Source organism: Pezoporus flaviventris, unplaced genomic scaffold (assembly GCF_033815535.1).
Source record: "Pezoporus flaviventris isolate CSIRO_AGI_PZ_B2104156 unplaced genomic scaffold, CSIRO_AGI_Pfla_v1 ptg000164l, whole genome shotgun sequence".
Classification (NCBI taxonomy): domain Eukaryota; kingdom Metazoa; phylum Chordata; class Aves; order Psittaciformes; family Psittacidae; genus Pezoporus; species Pezoporus flaviventris.
This window is the reverse complement of record NW_026892712.1, coordinates 173,741-194,611: the sequence shown is the minus strand read 5'-3', so window position 1 is coordinate 194,611 and position 20,871 is coordinate 173,741. Positions and strand designations below refer to the sequence as shown.

The following is a 20,871-nucleotide window of genomic DNA, read 5'->3' as shown; positions in this document are numbered from 1 at the left end:
TTCCATCAAACTGTAAGAAACTAAGGATAAGGGTATTGTTTATTAAGATTTATGTTAAGCCCAATGTAAAGGTTAGGCAACAAAAGATGTGAAATCGCTTACTCAAACAATCACCAGACACAGCTTGTGCAAGATAAGATAACCGTAATCGCTTACACAAACTAAACCAAGTACCGCTTAGCAGATGTTGACTAAAGATAACTGTAAGATGTTCCAGGAACTGGCGGAGATAAGACAAACAACTCCATATAAGGACATATGAGTAAAAGGTCAACTATGGAACAAAGGAGGAAAACTTCTTACTTCAGTCTCAACGATCACCAGGAGGCAGAGGTTGACCCCCTAACAACAGCGGAAGCATGCGCAGAGTACCTCCACTACTTCATGAACACGGAAGTGAGATGTATAAAAAGGGGCTGTTTGAACTGCTCAGCACGGCAGTTGGCCGAGCGCAGACTCCCCTGTCGTCCAGCGCTGTTTTTGCTCATATTCTACCTGCTATAATTAATAAAATTTTAATTGGATTATGATCCGTTGTGGTCTCAATTTATGACAATTTTCTGGTGCCGTGACTCGGATAAGGAACGGTGGACTTTGGTCCTCCGGGGAGGCGCCCCGCGACATTTCGCGGCCCCGCGACCAACAGCTCACCCCAACCTTACCGACGAACCTAAATTCTAGAATAATGAGCAAAGGAGAAACCGGTAAAATCCCATAAAATTCTGTGCACGGGAGTCCGGACGAAGACGCAGGACGTGTAAGTATATTGCGAAGTTGTTCGCGGGTTTGCCGTTCGGGCGGGATTGGGTTTCCTGGAATATAACGAGTGAGAGGTTCAATATACTGAACCAAGCGAGTGTGGACTCTTAAGTACTGGGTCTCCCATCTCCCGCGAGGGACTGGGCCAGGAACAAGAGGAGCGAGTGAGTGTATGTTTGTGGATATTCCAGAAGATGGGGGCGAAGGGCAGCAAGCCTTCGACTCCCATGGGAAGGGTACCCATTGTACCTAAGAATACCCCTCTGGCATATATCTTAGACAATTGGAGATATTTCCCTGGAACCCTAGGAAAAGATAAACAAAAAAATGATAGAATATTGTACTAAGATATGGGGAGGGAAGAAGATTTCTAAAAATGTCTTTTGGCCAGTCTATGGGTCAGAAGAAGATTGGGTAAGACAGCAATTAAACCTCTGGGTTAATAATAAAAACCCCTTAACCCGGAGGAGAGTCAATATGCGGAAGTGTGGCTAGAAAGACCGGGAGCTAGACTTTACCCGCTGAATTAAATAAAAACTAAACAAAAGAAAAAGAAGGGACATATAAAGAAGAATTGCAGAAAAAGGATCAGAGATGAGAAAATATTGAAAACGGAATAGGAGAGTCAGGGGCTCTATATCTTAGGGGACCGGAGTCATCATGAGCCCTTGATAAAATTAAAAATAGGTCCCCATAAACAAGAGTTCACCTTTTTAGTAGACACTGGGGCTGAGAAATCAACTATTAAGCAAATACCTGAGGGATATAAAGTTTCCCCTGAAAAAGTACAAGTAATTGGGGAAAAAGGAGAACCCTTTAAAGTAAGCAAAATCAAAAATGTGGTATTCGAAACTGAAAATAAATTTGGAATGGGTGAACTCTTGCTCGTCCTTGAAGCAGAATTTAATCTGTTAGGACGAGATTTAATTGTTGAATTGCAATTAGAAATTAAAGTGAAAAATCAAGAGCTAACAGTGTCTGCTTATCCTTTGACCGTGGATGATCAAAAACAAATTAACCCCGATGTCTGGTACTCTCCGACACAATTAGTAGATTGGAAATTCCACCGATTAAAATCCAAATTTCCGAACCCCACATACCTGTGAGGGTAAGGCAACATCCCATATCCCTAGAAGGACGGAGAGGATTAAAACCAGAAATTGATCGATTGTTAGCACAAGGAATCTTAGAGCCTTGTATGTCACCCTTTAACACCCCCATTTTGCCTGTAAAGAAAGCAAATGGGAAATATCGGCTCGTACATGATTTAAGGGAAATAAACAAAAGAACTATCACCCGGTTCCCTGTAGTAGCAAATCCATACTCACTGCTAAGCAAACTAGGACCCCATAACTCCTGGTATAGTGTGGCTGATTTAAAGGATGCCTTTTGGGCCTGTCCACTGGCAGAAGAATGCCGTGATTATTTTGCCTTTGAATGGGAAGACATAGAGACAGGCCGTAGACAGCAGTTGAGATGGACCGTGCTTCCCCAAGGGTTTACTGAGTCCCCTAATCTGTTTGGACAGGCCCTGGAAGAGCTCTTAAAAGAATACCAGGTACAAACGGGGAACGTGCTGTTACAGTATGTAGATGATCTGCTCATAGCAGGGAATAATAAGGAGGATGTAAGAAAAGAAAGCATTCGACTTCTAAACTTTCTTGCACAAAAGGGCCTACGGGTATCACAAGAAAAGTTACAATTTGTGGAGGAAAAAGTGAAATATTTGGGACATTATTTGTTTAACAGCCAGAAGATATTGGATCCAGAGCACATTAAAGGAATTTTGGAATTACCTATGCCTGTCACTAAGAGGCAAATTCGGCAGGCATTAGGGCTATTTGGGTATTGTAGGCAATGGATAGAAAACTATAGCTTTAAAGTTAAATTCTTATATGAACAACTGTCTAAAGACAAAATACCCAAGTGGACCCCTCAGGATCAAGAGCAGTTTGTCAGTCTCAAAAGAGAGCTAAGTCAAGCACCGGTTTTAAGCCTACCAGATTTAAAGCGGCCATTCCATTTATTTGTTAGCATACATGAAGGAACGGCATTCAGAGTATTAACTCAGGAATGGGCCGGACAGAAGAAACCGGTGGCATACCTATCAAAGCTGTTGGACCCTGTGAGCAGAGGTTGGCCGAGTTGTTTACAAATCATTGTTGTTGCTGCCTTATTACTTGAGGAAACAAATCGCATTACCTTTAATGGAGAAGCTGTCTTATATGCGCCTCATAACATCAGGGGAGTGTTACAACAAAAAGCAGAAAAATGGCTTACAGATAGCCAATTATTAAAGTATGAGGGAATACTTATAGAATCCCCTAAACTATCTTTGAAAACTATTGGAGCAGTTAACCCCGCTGAATTTTTATACCCAGGAGAAGGTAATGAACTATTGCAAATTGTTTTCAAACAATTGAACAACAGACACGCATTAGGCCAGATTTAGAAGAAGAAGAACTACAATGTGGAGAAGTATTATTTATAGATGGGTCATCACGAATAGTGGAAGGTAAACGATTGTCTGGATATGCCATCGTTAAGTTGGAAAAAGGAGAATTTAAGACAATAGAATCAGGCCCCCTGAGTGCCAGCTGGTCGGCTCAAGCCTGTGAGCTGTATGCATTGTGGAAGGCATTAGTGTCACTGAAGGGAAAGGATGGAACTATATATACAGACTCACGCTATGCATTCGGAGTAGTACACACTTTTGGAAAAATATGGGAGGAGAGAAGATTTGTTAACTCACAGGGAAAGGAACTAATACACCCGGAATTAATTCGGTGAGTTCTGGGAGCATTGAAAATGCCAAATAAAATAGCAGTTGTACATATAAAGGGACACCAGCGAGGTACAAGTTATCAAGTTAGGGGAAATAATGCAGCTGATACAGAAGCAAAACGAGTGGCAGGCAATTATAGTATGATTTTGACTATGCAACAAGTACCTGTTAGTAAAAATTTGAGTTTTGAGTCTGCAGAAAAGGAAAAACTAGAACAAATGGGAGCTAAGGAACAAAATGGGAAGTACATATTGCCAGATGGGAGAGAAGTCTTGCCGAAAGGCATAGCACTCAAAATATTTTCAAAAATACACAGTAAAACACACTGGGAAACCCAGGCGTTAGTTGATCATTTCAATCAACAGTTTGCCTGTATAGGCGTATATAATATAGCAAAGACAGTCACGGCAGCCTGCGAGACCTGTCAAAAGGTTAATCGAAACAACATGAGACAAAGACCTCTTGGAGGACGTTCCCCAGCATACAGACCTTTCTCACACATACAAGTAGATTTTACTGAACTACCTAGGGTAGAGCGTTATAAATATTTATTAGTTATGGTGGATCATTTAACACATTATGTTGAGGCTTTTCCTACCTCCAGGGCAACTGCTAACCAAGTTACTAAAGTGTTACTTGAACACATTATACCTCGATATGGAGTACCTGAAGTAATCGACTCGGACAGAGGAACACACTTTGTGTCAAAATTTGTTAGAGATCTTACAGAAAGCTTGGGTATTAAGTGGGAATACCATACACCATGGCATCCACAAAGTTCGGGAAAAGTTGAAAGGATGAATGGAGAAATCAAAACTATTTTGACTAAATTAATGATAGAAACCAAATTATCATGGATTAAGTGCCTACCCATGGCACTATTAATTCTCAGAACCAGACCCCGAGCAGATGTAGGAATATCAGCGTTTGAAATGGTGTATGGAATGTCTTATAGAATTGAAAGTCCACAAACAAATGTTTTAATTCGAGACCGTGTGATTAATGAATATGTTTCACAATTAGCAGAACATCGTAACAAGCTTTGGGAACATGGACTGATTGTGCAACGACCCCGTTGGACTTAAAAATTCACAATGTTAAACCTGGGGATTGGATATTGATTAAAGTGTGGAAGGAAGAAACCCTAAAACCCAATTGGAAGGGACCTTATCTTGTTTTGCTTACAACAGAAACAGCTGTCCGGACTGCTGAGCGTGGATGGACTCATGCCAGTCACATTAAAGGCCCAGTGACGAGACCCCACTGGAAAGTAATCAGTACTCCAGGTGACACCAAGATAACCCTGAAAAGATAACGTAATGATAGAGACTTTATTTGATTATTTCACCGCATTACCTTTTGGTATAAAGTGTGTATTGCTGTTTATATTTGCTATAATTATTTCTCTTTTTTTCTATTATATATGGAAGCGTACAAAGTGTGCTGAAGGAAATTGCTAAACTTATGCAACCACACAATAGTGAATATAGAAGATATGCTGATGTAAATAATATATGTACTCTAGATATACGAATTAGGTGTAATAATTTGAACTGCAATTGTTATCCATTTGCTTGTTTTAGGTGTAAGGTATGCCAGGATAAATGGTGGACACACTGTGAATATGGATACCCTACGATAGGAGTTTGCACACAGTGTTGGAAAATCCAAAGAACTCTCACTGAGTGGAAATTAAAACAATTAGAGTCTAAACAAGAAATTATTCGGGAATCCCATGAGTGATGGAAGATTTTTGCCAAAGGAGTAAACCCTCAATATTATTGTTACCACTCCAACGAACCAGTCCCCTTTGTAACTGAAATTTTGGTTATAAAGTGTAGAAGGGAAGTACTAACTGTGCCTTGCTTTGCCCCATTAGTTAAAGCTGCAAAGTGGGAAGCCTATGTAAATAGGCAGAAAGCCCGAAACAGCTACTCTCCTGAAGAATTCCCTTGCTGCCAAGAAGATGGTACACCCCGTGGCTCGAAGCAACCGAGTCGACGGGGGAGGCAGAGGAGGAACAAACTGTGGAGAAAAGGGCCAGAACAATGGGACGCAAAAGCAGCAATGGCCAAACTTCCCCAGGACTGGTAAAAATATACTTAAAATAGCAAAATTGACAGACACCCTTTTTTCCTGGTATACCGTTAGTTTTGTTATTGATAATAACCCAAGTAAATGGAAACCCGCATGAACCATTAAGATGGGAATTAATATCCTGGGAAACATCCAAAGTGATAGCCACCTTCATTGGGGCGGGACAACCTAACTTCCCTGTACAACCTGTATGTAGATTTCTTTCAGCTAATTGTGAAAATGTATCACCATTTTATATGTGTCCCTCTTCTGGACCCGCTTATTGTCACCTCCCTGGACATTATTATTGCGGATACTGGGGATGTGAAACAATTGCTTCTGATTGGTCGGTATCATCTCCAGATAGACATCTGAAGGCAACCTGGGAAAAACTGTGCCTATTGTAATTGTGAGGTATTACCTTGTGAGTGTTACGATAAATGTTGGGATTGTGGAAAAAGGTTTACTTGCAGTGCCGAGAATGAAAGTAGCGTCTAATAAACAATAATAGGATAAAAAGAAAAAGGGGGGATTGTAAGAAACTAAGGATAAGGGTATTGTTTATTAAGATTTATGTTAAGCCCAATGTAAAGGTTAGGCAACAAAAGATGTGAAATCGCTTACTCAAACAATCACCAGACACAGCTTGTGCAAGATAAGATAACCATAAGCGCTTACACAAACTAAACCAAGTACCGCTTAGCAGATGTTGACTAAAGATAACTGTAAGATGTTCCAGGAACTGGCGGAGATAAGACAAACAACTCCATATAAGGACATATGAGTAAAAGGTCAACTATGGAACAAAGGAGGAAAACTTCTTACTTCAGTCTCAAGGATCACCAGGAGGCAGAGGTTGACCCCCTAACAACAGCGGAAGCATGCGCAGAGTACCTCCACTACTTCATGAACACGGAAGTGAGATGTATAAAAAGGGGCTGTTTGAACTGCTCAGCACGGCAGTTGGCGGAGCGCAGACTCCCCTGTCGTCCAGCGCTGGTTTTGCTCATATTCTACTTGCTATAATTAATAAAATTTTAATTGGATTATGATCCGTTGTGGTCTCAATTTATGACAAAACTCTTCACATCCATGTCCCTGTTCCAACAACAGGAGGTTCTGCACTGTTGCATGTCTTACAGAGTCAACATTAAACAACAAATCAGAAATTGCCTTCAATGTAGTATTTGTCTGCTTAGCAACTCAGTAACTCAGTCTGCTTAGTTGAGCCAAGGCCCCAGCTGAAGCACTTACAGTGATTTGGCATATTATGATTGGATACATGTCTTGAAGACCCTTAGTGAGTAGCATATAATTGGTTAAACACAGGTGTGAGAACTCAACCTTGAAAGCTTGCCAACAGTCCACAGTTCTCATTAACTTGGTGAATTCCAGCCTCTTATCTTGCTTGCTTAAGCTTCTTCAGGCCTCTCAGGGCCTTGCTGTATCTTTCAGGATTATTCAAAGTTTATGTACCAATTATGCATTCTCCTGTGAGAACACTGTCTCCACATCTCACCCCTTTTGTTTTATCCAGTAACAAGTAGCTACTACAGCAAGGCACACACACATTTACATTAGCAGAGTAACTATTACAGGGTGCAGCAGCAGCATGTTGAAGATGCTGATGGTAGCGAGGGAGTAGCTAAAGAAATTTCTTACCAGTGGAATTCTCCCACACTCTTAATTTGTTCCATTACCTGCTTTATAACACTACCATTGTATTAAAATCTTTCTAGCTTTTGCCTTAGCATTTTTCTAGCAGCTACTGCAAATTTGCATACTCTAACATCTCTTTTACAAGTGACAAATCTATACAATACAAGGTGTAGTTTCTTATTAGCAACTAGCTAGTAAATACAGGTGGTTTTATACACAAAATCACAACCTCTAATAATAGCTACTTTACAAGCACACATATTCAAGATGTTACTTTGCAGTTGCCCCCAGGTGATGTTTTGCAGTTATTTGTTCTTTCTCTTCCTCTATCTCACTCTGCTTGGGGTAATCACGGTCAGCTCCTGTAGCTGAGGCATCAGGTTTTTCCATTCGTTTGTCCTGCTCATGGCAAGGCTTCACAAACTTTGCAGGCAGTCACCATGGACCTGTAGGCAGGGGGACACAAATATATCCCCCCCCAGGTTATCAGTTCTTGAGAAGTAGACAGGTTAGACAGGTTAAATGCAGCATCATTACTCTCTCTCTCCCCCACACCCTTTTTTTTTTTTTTTTAATCCCTGCAAAAGCCCTCCTGCTGGCAGCAACTATAGCAGCCTGCCTGCTTCAGCAGCAACCATAAATACCTGCTGGCAACCGCACCTTTACATTAACCCTTTCATGCCCGAAATGTTAAACAGCTACCCGTTGAAAGCTTTTACATGAACCCAACAACAAGAAAAATACACAGAACACCATCTGCCCTCAGCACACACACATGCGTATGGGATGCCACAAGCACACACCACACAACTACAATATTTGAAGCACAAAATCCAGACAATCATTACTCCCACTACAGTTCCACGTACAGAACGTGGCACAAGGACCCTGTGGAGACTAACAGCAAACCAGCTCCGAGAAGCATCATTGCAGTGCGAGGTGGCCGGCTCAACCTTAGTGGGCGTCCCCGCAGAGGCTCTGCCTCCCCCACATCGTATGAGGCTTGGGCTTTTATACTGACCAAAATGCACACTCATTCTGACACAGGTGGCCAGCCTGTGCTGGAAGAAGTGGCCAGCAGTATCTACAAAGGTCTCCAAGGTTTGATAGAAACCTGGACATACTAATATTTACCAACTTCTAGTACATGAGTATCACAGAGAAACTGTATGGGCTCCCCCTGTCAATTGCAAGAAAAAACTCATAACATATACAGCTTGAGTATAAGAGGATTTTAACCCATAGTGGTCACTGCTTGTCAGGCCTCCTTAACTATTTTGAGATCAAGAGCTTCCCACTCTTTAGCCCCCTGCTGTGTAGTAAACACAGGATATGCAAAGATGCCCATTGCAGAAAATTCACCAGTAATGATCGCATCTTTGGTTACCCATTGTTACAACTGAGCTCTCCAGGGCCAGTGAGTCTGAGCAGAGGACCCGGGAGACAAAGAGTCAGAGTCTGGAAGCAGAGGATATAAATCTGGCTCGGATTCAGGGGATTCGGGGGCTGATCCTGGGCCGAACTCAGGGTCTCCGTTGCTCGCAGCTATGTCTTTCTTGTCAGATGTCTCTCATTCGGTATGTAGCCATCTGCAGACCTGGCTCCTCCGTAACTGAGTTAAAAATTTCCACTCTAGGGCATAATGGGTTGGAAAGGCTCGCGGTTCCTTTAAATCTTCCGCTAGCGCATGATCTCTATTTTCTACGGCGTGCTTCCAAATGGTACCCCAATCGATCCGGCGCCGAGGCACCACTCTCTTTCTTTCGGATTCCTCGACATTTATCATGCGTATACCTTCTAATATAATTTCTCTGTCCTTTTCAAAGTCCCTACTTTCGGAACTGGGGTGGTGGGGGAGCAGGGGGTTACACCTCCTCCGCGGCACCTTCTGATGGAGGAGGGGGAGAAAAGGAAGGGGGGGGAAACCCTGTGCTCCCGCGAGTTGGGGGAAACAAGTTGTAATCTTCCCCCGGTTTCAACCGACCGGGGACGTCTGTTCCTAGTTTCTCCGTTGCTACCGCGGCAGTTTTCTTTTCAGCCTTGTATCTTTTTATACAGTTTATTACTTCTCTCCGTGGTTTACCGAGTTTCTTTGCCGTTTTATCATCATTAATCATTGAGTCAAATAGTTCATCACCAAGCTTTCGCCAATCACTCTCCTTAAAAACTGTATTAGGATCTGCAAAAAAAATCCCTTAGCCTTCCCTACAGCCACTAGACCTGCTAGCTGCTTTAGAGTCTCAGGCTCAATTCCCCGCTTTTATAAAAAGCACTGTAATAAGTCCAGGGCTACCTCTCGGTCCATTTTCATGGCCGGCCTTTTCCGGATCGTCTTCTTCTGGATCGTCCTGTAACCTCGGTCTCAGGATCGGCCTCCCAACGCAGCAGTGTCTGGTTCGCCCTAGCGGCGGACTCCTTTCGGTTAGTCCAAGCACCCGGGTCCGTCACGCCACCGCATCAGCATTGCCCGCGCTTCCCGGCCGCTGCCACCGGCGCTGCTCACTCGCCGTTCCGGGTCCCCGCTAGTCGGGGCCTTTTAGTCCATGGTCCCTGTTTGGGCGCCATTTGTAAGCGTCGAGGAGAAGCAAGACAGGCCAACCCAATATGGGTGATAAGCAAACTTCTACTTCATTTGTGGCGCCCTTCACTGAAATCCACGTGGTGTTTAGCCACGCCTACTAGTCAGAACAGTATTGGTTAGTTCTACACAGCTTCCTTCACATTCTCCTCCCACATCTGGTATCCAGTTACCTGTGAGGCCTACCCCTTGCCTTGCTCGCACAGGCCTCTAATGCTCCATGGCCTTGCTCTTAGAGCCATTCTGCAACAGATTAGCTCAATAATACTGATAAACTTCTCAAGTCAAAAGAACTGGGAAGGGAAATAACTGAAATACCAATGACCAGACCAATTTACTCCTTTTGTGTATAACATCAGTACACTAAACTACTAGCAATACAATTCAGCAAATGAAACTTAAAATGCACTAAGTAAGAGAGTAATTTTAACAAAAAGTCACAGCAGGTCATTAAAATGCCCCTTAACTGTCTCTGGATCATACATCTTTACCCTTCCACAACCTTCCTGGCTTGCTGAGATTTTAAATCTCTTCTGATGCAAGAACCAAGAACAAAATTGAAGTGTGATTGTCACATACGAAGTCTGAATGCCCAAGGTCAAAACAGCTTACTGGTATGCTGGCCCACTGCTCCAAATTTTATATCTTCTCTGTCCCTTGGTTATTGCCCGACATGATTTAACAATTGCAATTCCTTATTGGAATATAACAAGGTCAAAGGGGTTTAGGAAATTGACTGTATTTCACCAACAATATATTTCTTCTTGATGACAGAGTGGTTAAACTGATTTTGAACCAAGACAGCAAAATAAATCAGTAATAAAATCAATAAAAGGTGCTTAAAACATTCCTTCTATTAGGTAATGGTATTTAAAATATCTGTAGCTTGTAATGGCACTTAGGATATGCCCAGAAATCAATGAGCTAAATTACCTATTAAACTAGTTAATTTGAACATTGAGTTTTATATGTATATTGATAAAACAAGTAACAAGAACACTGGCTGTACCTGAATTTCACGATCAGAGGTCCCCCTCTGCTGGAAAAAAAAAAAAACCTCTTAAAAACTCGAGCAGAAATTGTTTTTAAAAGCAACCCTAAAGGATACAGCATCTAAAAAACTCCACAAGAGGTCCCCAGTTCTCAGAGTTTGTAAGTGAACGCTGCTTTTGCTGAACATCTATGTGTGAAAAGATGCTAAACAGCACTGCAAAAGTTTAGATTTCATTGAATCATGAAATAGTTTGTTTTGATAGGGAACTTAAATCTCCTCTAGTTCCAACCCCCTGCTATGGGCAGGAAGGCCTTCCACTTAGACCAGGCTGCTCCAAGCCCCATCCAACCTGGCCTTGAACACTGCCAGGGATGGGGCACTGCAGCAGTTCTTGTGCATGGGATCAGCTTGAGCTGAGACCCTATCACTCGCCTCTCACCTGGCATTAAATTTATCTAGATTCAGGTTTAGAAATGCTGATGGTTGTCAAGGTTCCTAGTACTCACCCAGAATACAGACATTTGATAAGACACAAGAAATATGCAAAAAGCATGTAATGTGGGAAAAGTGTAAAAATATTTTAAATCAGTGAAACTATCCTATACTTTTCATAATTACTCTATAGTAGACTCAGGAGTAACAGCCTTGGGTTTTATTTTCTCGCTCTAAGTATAAGAGACAATCTATGGGTCTACTAGTTCCTACTCCTGAGATGCAAAAGCTCTTCTACAAAGACTAGCCTAAAGTACTCTGCTTAGGTCAGTCTCTTTCTCCCTTACATCAAGGAAAATTATACTTCAGAAAGAAAAAATGTTTACAAACAAGTTAGACTAACACAGTCCCCATGGAAAAAAGCAAACATTAACAGTAATAAGGATTTCTGCCTATTTACATAGACTTCTATCACAGTGGCACTGGGAACCCTGAAGTTACCTGAAGCTTTGGAACGAAAGGCAAGGTGGTGGAGTTCTTCTAGCCCAGGCTGCAACAACTCCTGAAGTTGCAGACACAGAAATTAAGGCAAAACACACAGCTGGGGAGGTCAGGATAACACCTGCATATGATATTAGAACTCCCAATATCAAGATAATAAGTGGAAGCAAGGACAGGTGGCATGGGAAGAGTACAGGGATGTTGTCTAGGAAGCTAGGGACCAGGTTAGGAAAGATAAGGCCCAGTTAGAGAGGTATTAAAGATAACAGGAAGGGATTCTACAAGTACATAGCAAATAAAAAACAGACTAGGGAGAATGTAGGCCCCCTCAGGAAGCTCTCGGGAGAACTGTCTACACAGGATTTGGAGAAGGCTGAGGTTCTGAATGACTTCTTTGCCTCGGTCTTCACTGGCAAAGGCTCTGACCAAACCACCCAAGTCTTGGAAGGCAGATGCAGAGACTGTGAGGATGAAGACCTTGCACCCACTGTAGGAGAGGAACTGGTTCAAGACCATCTTAAAAATCTGAATGTGCACAAGTCCATGGGTCCTGATGAGATCCATCCGTGGGTCCTGAAGGAGCTGGCGAATGAAGTTGCGAAGCTGCTGGCCATCACATTTGAGAAATCATGGCAGTCAGGTGAAGTTCCCAATGACTGGAAAAAGGGAAATATAACCCCCATTTTCAAGAAGGGGAAAATGGATGACCCGGGGATTTACAGACCAGTCAGTCTCACCTCTGGGCCTGGCAAAATCTTGGAGCAGATTCTCCTGGATGGCATGCTAAGGCACATGAAAAACAACAAGGTGCTTGGTGACAGCCAGCATGGCTTCACTAAGGGGAAATCCTGCCTCACCAATTTGGTGGCCTATGATGGGGCTACAGAACTGATGGACAGGGGTAGAGCAGTTAATGTCATCTACCTGGACTTGTGTAAAGCGTTCGACACTGTCCCACATGACATCCTTGTCCCTAAATTGGAGCGACATCAATTTGATGGATGGACCACTTGGTGGATAAAGAAATGGCTAGATGGCCACACACAAAGAGTTGTGGTCAATGGCTCAATGTCCGGCTGGAGACCAGTAACGAGTGGTGTCCCTCAGGGATCAGTGTTGGGACCAGTCTTGTTTAACATCTTTGTCGCTGACATGGACAGGGGGATTGAGTGCGCCCTCAGCAAGTTTGCCGATGACACCAAGCTGTGTGGTTCAGTTGATACCCTGGAGGGAAGGACTGCCATCCAGAGGGACCTCGACACACTTGTGAGGTGGGCTGATGCCAACCTCATGAAGTTTAACCATTCCAAGTGCAAGGTCCTACACCTGGGTCGGAGCAATCCCAGGCACAGCTACAGGTTGGGCAGAGAAGAGATTCAGAGCAGCCCTGGGGAGAAGGACTTGGGAGTGTTGGTTGATGAGAAAATGAATGCAGTGTGCGCTTGCAGCCCAGGAAGCCAACCGTATCCTGGGCAGCATCAAAAGAAGCGTGACCAGCAGGTCGAAGGAGGTGATCCTGCCCCTCTACTCTGCTCCTGTGAGACCTCACCTGGAGTATTGCATACAGTTACAGTTCTGGTGTCCTCAACATAAAAAGGACATGGAACTGTTGGAACAGTCCAGAGAAGGGCCACGAGGATGTTCAGGGGACTGGAGCACCTCCCATATGAAGACAGGCTGAGGAAGTTGGGGCTGTTCATCCTGGAGAAGAGAAGGCTGCCTGGAGACCTCATAGCCGCCTTCCAGTATCTGAAGGGAGCCTATAGGGATGCTGGAAAGGGACTCTTCATTAGAGACAGGACAAGGGGTAACGGGTTAAAACTTAAACAGGGGAAGTTTAGGTTGGATATAAAAAGGAAATTCTTTCCTGTTAGGGTGGTGAAGTACTGGAATAGGTTGCCCACGGAGGTTGTGAATGCTCCATCCCTGGCAGTGTTCAAGACCAGGTTGGAGGAGGCCTTGGGTGATATGATTTAGCGTAAGGTGTCCCTGCCCACGGCAGGGGGGGTTGGAACTAGATGATCTTAAGGTCCTTTCCAACCCTAACGATTCTATGATTCTGTAAGATGAAAAAACAGCACCTTGCACTTTAAACCCGCACTCTCGTGGCAATGAAAAAATTTTAACACCATTCTAAGGTCACGCTCTCAGTTTTTGAAAGGTTATGGTGGCTAGGAGATATTCCTGAAAATTGGAAAAAGGCAAATGCAACACTCACTTCCACGAGAACAGCAGAGGGGGCCGGGAAAAGCCAGCCAGCTCCAGAAACTGCTTGTCCCTGGAAAAATTATAGGGCAAACACCCTTGCTGGCTACTTAGGTGGATAAGGGACCCCCTGACTGTGTATGGACACACTCAATAAAGCTGCCCACCTCACTCTGACTCTGCTTTCTCAGCATGCCACTAAACAGAACCAGGCCCTACAACCACCCTCCTACAGATGGGGCACGCTGAAGCACTGCCGTAAAGAAAGTGGACCAGCACCTCCGTGTACCCGCCCTTCACCTCTGGGCGAAACCACCCAATTTCTCCAAGATAGTGCCACGTTGTCGATAGTAGGAACGCACTTTTTCAAGATGGCAGCAACGCCTGCCTTCCTCAACCTCTCCAAGATGGTATCCAGCTGCTGACTACGACGACCTCTTAAAGATGGCGGCGGTAGCCCCGCCCCGCCTCAGCGCGGAGCAAGCTGGGAGTGGGCTAGCACGGTGAGGAAGGGTGGGTGGTTGGGTTAGTGGCCGAGTAGGGTTGGGTTGGTGCTATGCCTGATCTGGTGGTGGACCGGGTGGTGGTGCACCCGTTGGTGCTCCTCAGCGTCGTCGATCACTTCAACAGGTGGGGCTGGGTGCGTGTGGCGCTGCGTGCGTGTGGCGCTGCGTGCGTGTGGCGCTGCTGCGACGCTGAGTCACGGGCTGGGCCGGGAGCGGCGCGGCGGGGGACGGGCAGATCGTGGCGGGGGGACCCAGCTCCATGAGGGGAGCAGCGCGCCCGAGCGGGGGCTGAGTAGTAGCTCTCTAAACATCTAGTGTGCAACTCGTGCCTAACTCAATTGCACCGATTGACAAGAAATTTTAATGTCAAAAACTAAAAATAAGATCTCACAAGGCGAACAAGCCTGCTTTTGCGAAAATAAATTGTGGATGCTACCGAGCAGTGTAAGAACTTACTTTTTTATAGCGCATTGTCCTGCGGAGAGGCTCCAGCAGTGCTGATTTCAGGTCCTCACCCCCCTCGTGAGCTGCCTTGGACCATGCAGCCCTCTTTCAGCATCGCTGGTTTGCAAGGTTTGGTTCTGAGGGCACCGAGATGCCTTTTTCTGGATGTAAATTAACAATTAGTAATAAAACAGTCATAATGCCTCTTTTTCCCTTCTAATCTATGTGCTGTTTAACTTGCAGAAATGGGGCAAAGCAAGGGGTCCGCTAGTACCTTCTTCCCTGAATTGGGCTTTTTTTTTCGTGGGAATTGACATCCTTTTCCATTTAGAATAGGAAAAGTTGGAAATCAGAAGCGTGTCGTTGGTGTGCTGCTGGGCTCGTGGCAGAAAAAAATACTAGATGTGTCCAACAGTTTTGCAGGTGAGTTTTGGGTGACTTACCCTTCTTCAAACCTACTGAATTATTTAATAGATGAATTGCATTTGGGTTTTTTAAGTCATTCTGTGAGAGCACAGATTATTCCCTCCATATACAAATCAGCCTATATCTAACAAAAAATGCTTACAGCTGTCAAAAATACACCTATTCCAGCCAGTCTTGTGCTGTATCTTCCCTGTAATACTGTACGCTGTGGAATGTTTTGGGAGCAGGTATAAACCTATTTTAAAATGCTGGTGAATGTTTTGTGACATTGAACTTGCTCCTAAGTGATCAGTGTCTCAACATGTCACACAGAATTCAGTGCTCAGTGCTGATGTAGCTGTTACCTACTTCTGTAAAGATATAATGTATATTTTAGCCTTGCTCCTTTTCCTCAGATTTTGTCTAATTACTTACTATTTCTTAAGTATGTTGTTAATAGTGTTGAAATAGTTTCCTCTTAAATATTTATATGTGATAGTAAAAGTACTTCTTGAATGCATGGCTTTTGCTGACCCATTTGTGTTTGTTAGATCATTTCCTTCCCAACAGAACTACTCTGTGACAGAGCAAAACGATTTTAGTTTGTATGGAATTTCACAGTTTACATGGAGTTTTTCTCCCAGGTGTGGACTCTTTCCTTCCACCCCACCCCACCCCCCCCCCCCCAATTTTTGGAAGAGCTTTTTTCCATTTCAGTTGAAAAAAGGGTGGGTTTGTTTGTTTGTGGGGTTTTTTGTTGTTGTTTTGGTAGCCTTTCAACTATGAAGCTTTTACTATAATTGTAAATTAAAAGATTGAGACTAGTCTTTGTTCTCAGAACTGAGCCTGTCTGCCTGTATTCATGCTGATAAAATAACTAGTCATTTACTCAAGGGTAAATAGTCCTTACTTAAATGCCTCACAGTGTTCTAGTAGCCTGTAAGTATGTCAATGACATGTTCTACACTGAAAAATAATTTTTCTCTAAGTAGACTGCTCTTGATTGACAAGCCATAGAGTCTGCTGGAATACTCAGTTTATCATATCAAATGTCCATGCACGCTGTTGAGTCAGTTGTGTATGTGGGAGGATTTCTCTCTGATGCTTGATGTTGTCCACCAAGGATAACCTTAAGAATACTTTGCATTTCCTTCCTGTTCTAAACTGTTAGTAATGATGAGATAGCCTTTGCCTGAGAGAACTGGCCAATGTGGCAGGTTAGCTTGGGCAGCAGTGTTGCACAACAGTTGAAACTGATTAAAATCCACTATCCTTTAGCATCCCAAAGATATCCCAACCCTCAGTCTTTCTGTAAAAATCTTCATTCTGGAGGTTAGATTCTTAAATACTCATATTTTGTTTTATTCCCAGTACCTTTTGATGAAGATGACAAGGATGATACTGTGTGGTTCCTAGACCATGACTATCTGGAGAACATGTATGGAATGTTTAAGAAGGTCAATGGTAAGTTGAGGTGGTCTTGCCATCAGGGATACACTCCCAGTAACTTTCAAGACTGTATGGGGAAGTGAATTCATAGGAAGGTAGAGAGTTAATTGCTCACATAAGAAGCCACTCCATGCTAATTCTCTGCATGGCTTCACTTTCACTGATGGTTTTCCACTGGTTAATTCGTGCAAGTAGTTTGTGTTCTTAAGCCATTAATTTATATCTCGCTAGTTTTCCCAAGACACCTGACAGCTTTGCATTTCAGAATAACTCAGATTTCAAAATGCCATTATTTCTGAAGAATTTCAGAACTTTCTATAATCCGCTCTGTACAGATGTGCCCTGAAGTTAAAAAGTGTCTTTACTACTCAGTTGGAGCTGAATGTTCAGTCATAACTTCAGTTCCTGTAAATTTTCTTAGCCCTGGGACCAATTGTCATTCTTATACGATTCGCATTTCTAGAATTTTTGCATCTCTAGGTGTCAGTTTCAAGCTATTGCATCCTGATATCTGCAAAATTAATAAGTCATATGAAATAGTCCAGTTTAGTTAAGAATCTAGGAATAAAGTTATATATGTAGTTAGTAAGTTATGATAGGTACGATTAGTAAACTCTTTGTCACTACCCATGTCACTGCCTTGCCTACTGTAATTTATTTCCCACACACATCAGATTTTCACCCTTGATTTGTTAATTTGATCTCTGCCTAAATCTTTCTGCTGTTGTCTTATGATGCAGTTCTGATTTAGAATCCTTTCTGGTTTTGCTCAGCTAGAGAAAGAATAGTTGGTTGGTACCACACAGGCCCTAAGCTGCACAAGAACGACATTGCCATCAACGAACTGATGAAAATATACTGTCCTAACTCTGTAAGTGTGGCACTTCTTTGGTTGGGGGAGGGGGGTCCTCTCCCTAAATGGAGATCTAGGAACCCTTGGCCCTCACCAAGGGTGATGCAGTGTGTTAAAGACCTGATAGCTGCAAAGGGATTGAGAAACTCGGATCCAAGTCTTTTGAAACAGCTATAGATGTCTTTTCTCAGAGCCTGGAGTTAATGCCTCTGAGAAGCCGGTGTACCATTGCTATGAAGAGCCGATTTGGGGATTTTTTTATTTTTTTGTTTATGGTCTTTGAATGAAATACAGTTTTCTGAAATGTTTGCTTTTTCTATAAGGTGTTGGTGATTATTGATGTGAAGCCAAAGGACCTGGGGCTGCCCACAGAAGCTTATATTTCAGTTGAAGAAGTTCACGATGTGAGTATTCAACATATTTCCCTGCCTTTTCTTAGGAACGGGGTTTCCATTAAAAGATGGCCTTTAAGATTGCCTTATTTTCTGAAGGATGTGCATCCCATGGCACATAGTTGCCTTTGACATACAAGATGTTGCACTCACTAGTGAGGGCCTGTGACTTGCAGCCAAAATCTGCTGACACTAGAGGTTAAACCCCAGTCATAATGCATTTGTAACTAAAGCTTTCATCCACCAGTGTGCTTGGAAGAAAAGCTGTGTGTTACTGTTTGACCTGAGGAATTCCATAGCTGCAGCAGTCCATGTGATTTAGATGCTTCTTACGTGTTTCCATCATGTCCGTGGCCATGAAGAAAGTCACAGATTGGAGCACTTTTAAGATGTTGCTCTGACACATCAGCATGTTTGCAGAAGTGTTTGGAGTAATTGTGTGCTTACTCATTTGTGCACCTGGCAGTGCTGGGCAGGTAGGTTAGGCGTGAGCAATACTTAATCAATCACTTGCAGTACCATGCAGGCAAACAACATACAGTAGTAAGTCAGCTTTAGCTTTTCATTTGCAGGTTTTTTATTTAAATTACATTCTGGATGTATATAAACAAGTTTGATCCTTTTGCCTTTCTGAGGCATTCTCGGGTATTCAGCCTGTGACTCTTTTAAACATCTTCCTTAATATCCAGTGTATAAGTTATACTTTTAATGAGATTGCTCCATACTGGTATTTTTCTTTCTGGAACTGCATATGTGTTTCTAACTGGCTGAGAGCAAATACCAGGATGACAAAAGGTATCCCAAAATGTAATAAGGTTGTATCAAAAAAAGTAAGAAATATTTGTGATACTTTCTATTCTACCCACCAGTACATAGACCAGCAAAATACATTAATTGAAACTTACACAGAGCACAGGAAAGAAGAAACTGCTTGCAGCTCTGGGCTTGCAACAGTTAGGTAGCCTTAATTAAATCAAGAAAAATCCAACTAGAGCCTTTCCTCTGATTTCTTGTGGACTGTGCTGGTTTCATTAATATGATTTCTCATACTCTAAAATTCCATGCTTTTAAAAGGCATTGTGATTCACTTACAGCCTTCTCCTGAGCTGTGTACTTCAGTCCCCTGAGGTGCTGTTTTGCTATAATTTGCCCTACCACCTCTTCCTGATCCTATAAGCAGACATCAGTTTGACACAGTGGCATTGTGAGAGCTGCCCCACTGGTTGCGTGGAGGATGCCTGTGCTGACTGGTAGGCATACACCTTTGTACCTGTGGCTTGGTCTGACCGTATCTCCTCTATCCTTGTGCTCTGAAGGATGGTATTCCGACCTCCAAGACATTTGAGCATGTGACTAGCGAGATTGGAGCAGAAGAAGCAGAGGAAGTTGGTGTTGAACACTTGCTACGGTAAGCACCTTTAATATGAAAGCATTCTTGGGAGACTTGGCAGTGACCATGATCCCATCTGTCTGGCACCTCCCAGTGCCAGCTTCTTGTTCAACATGCTACTTAAATGTTAGAGAGTATTCACTTAGTAGTCTTGCTTGGCATATTTGCTCATTGCTAGTGAAAAGTGTGACTGCCCACTGATGAGAAGATGAAACTATATATTCATGCAATCAAAGCTGCAGAATATCATTTGTAAGGGCTGAACAGGAGTGTTGCTGATGGCTCTGTAGCTCTCTGGGCAAAAAAAAAAAAAGAGAGCAGTCACCCTCTGAAATCCTGTTGTTTGTCTCCCCCTCTAACTGGTGTTACAAATACTATTCCAAAGAGAAACACACACACCATGGGATACATCACTGATCTACTGTAGATTGCTTTATCACGTACATCTGCTTGTGCTCATTCTTTGACTGGGTGCATTCATTTCACTTGTGCTTCAAACTGCTTTTCTTTTTAAGCTGTAAAGAGCTCTTAATGTACCTACCTGCTAATGAGAATGCAAAGTAATCTTCTAATGCTTATTCTTTCTGTGGTGGGTGTTTCAGGGATATCAAGGATACCACAGTGGGCACGCTGTCACAGCGTATCACAAATCAGGTCCATGGCTTGAAGGGACTGAACTCCAAGCTTCTGGACATCAGGAGCTACCTAGAGAAAGTAGCTATGAGCAAACTCCCCATCAATCACCAGATCATCTACCACCTCCAGGATGTCTTCAACCTGCTACCAGATGTCAACCTGCAAGAGTTTGTCAAGGCCTTTTATCTGAAGACCAATGACCAGATGGTGGTGGTTTACCTGGCTTCTCTCATCCGTTCTGTGGTTGCCCTGCACAACCTCATTAACAACAAGATTGCCAACAGGGATGCAGAGAAGAAGGAAGGACAGGAGAAGGAAGAGAGTAAAAGGGAGAGAAAGGATGAGAAGGAGAAAGACAAGGAAAAGAGCAATGTCAAGAAAGAGGAGAAAAAGGAGAAAAAGTAAAATGTGTAGGTTTTTTATTTGTAAATTAAAAATCTTGTAAACTAAATCACTTTGGTGCTAGGTTCCTGTCTCTTGTTGGAGGGTCAGCGCTCTGCTTTGCTTTGGTATCCACTTTTTGTGTCCACCCTGACATGGCCAGAGAGGTCTTCTCAAGTGGGCAGCCATGGGGAGGCCTCAGCACCCAGCCAGGGAGGGCTGAGAGCCAGGGGGAAATGTTAGTTATGTTTTTTCAGTGCAACACTCTTCCTTTCCCCTTGAGGCCAACAGCTGAGGATTTCTAGCAAGTACTTTGGTAACCTTCACATGAGGTCTGGTCTTGCCCAATACTGAGTTTTTGCTCCTGATTAAGAAATGGTTTGTTCACATAAATTCATTTTTGAGCTGAGCAGGGGGGGCTGAGTT

At 43.2% G+C, this 20,871-nt stretch overlaps 1 protein-coding gene and 1 long non-coding RNA gene across 2 annotated transcripts; both read left to right on the top strand.

The window, feature by feature from the left end:
* The first annotated feature begins 454 nt into the window (after window positions 1-454).
* On the top strand, window positions 455-4,930 carry LOC133283315 (uncharacterized). The gene is made up of 2 exons (XR_009747778.1): window positions 455-757; window positions 4,735-4,930. It is a non-coding gene; the product is annotated as an uncharacterized LOC133283315 (long non-coding RNA).
* A 9,590-nt stretch (window positions 4,931-14,520) lies between these two features.
* Window positions 14,521-20,515, top strand: LOC133283313 (26S proteasome non-ATPase regulatory subunit 7-like). The gene is made up of 7 exons (XM_061480001.1): window positions 14,521-14,619; window positions 15,271-15,362; window positions 16,716-16,808; window positions 17,567-17,664; window positions 17,970-18,050; window positions 19,355-19,446; window positions 20,031-20,515. The coding sequence occupies exons 1-7, from the start codon at window positions 14,546-14,548 to the stop codon at window positions 20,467-20,469; spliced, it is 969 nt and encodes a 322-aa protein (XP_061335985.1). The 5' UTR covers window positions 14,521-14,545; the 3' UTR covers window positions 20,470-20,515.
* Window positions 20,516-20,871: the final 356 nt, after the last annotated feature.

Coding starts and splice junctions, on each gene's coding strand:
- LOC133283313 (XM_061480001.1), top strand. CDS start 14,546: ATGCCTGATCTGGTGGTGGACCGGGTGGTGGTGCACCCGTTGGTGCTC. Junction 15,363..16,715: donor TGTGTCCAACAGTTTTGCAG/GTGAGTTTTGGG, acceptor TTTTATTCCCAG/TACCTTTTGATGAAGATGAC. Junction 19,447..20,030: donor GGTGTTGAACACTTGCTACG/GTAAGCACCTTT, acceptor TGGGTGTTTCAG/GGATATCAAGGATACCACAG.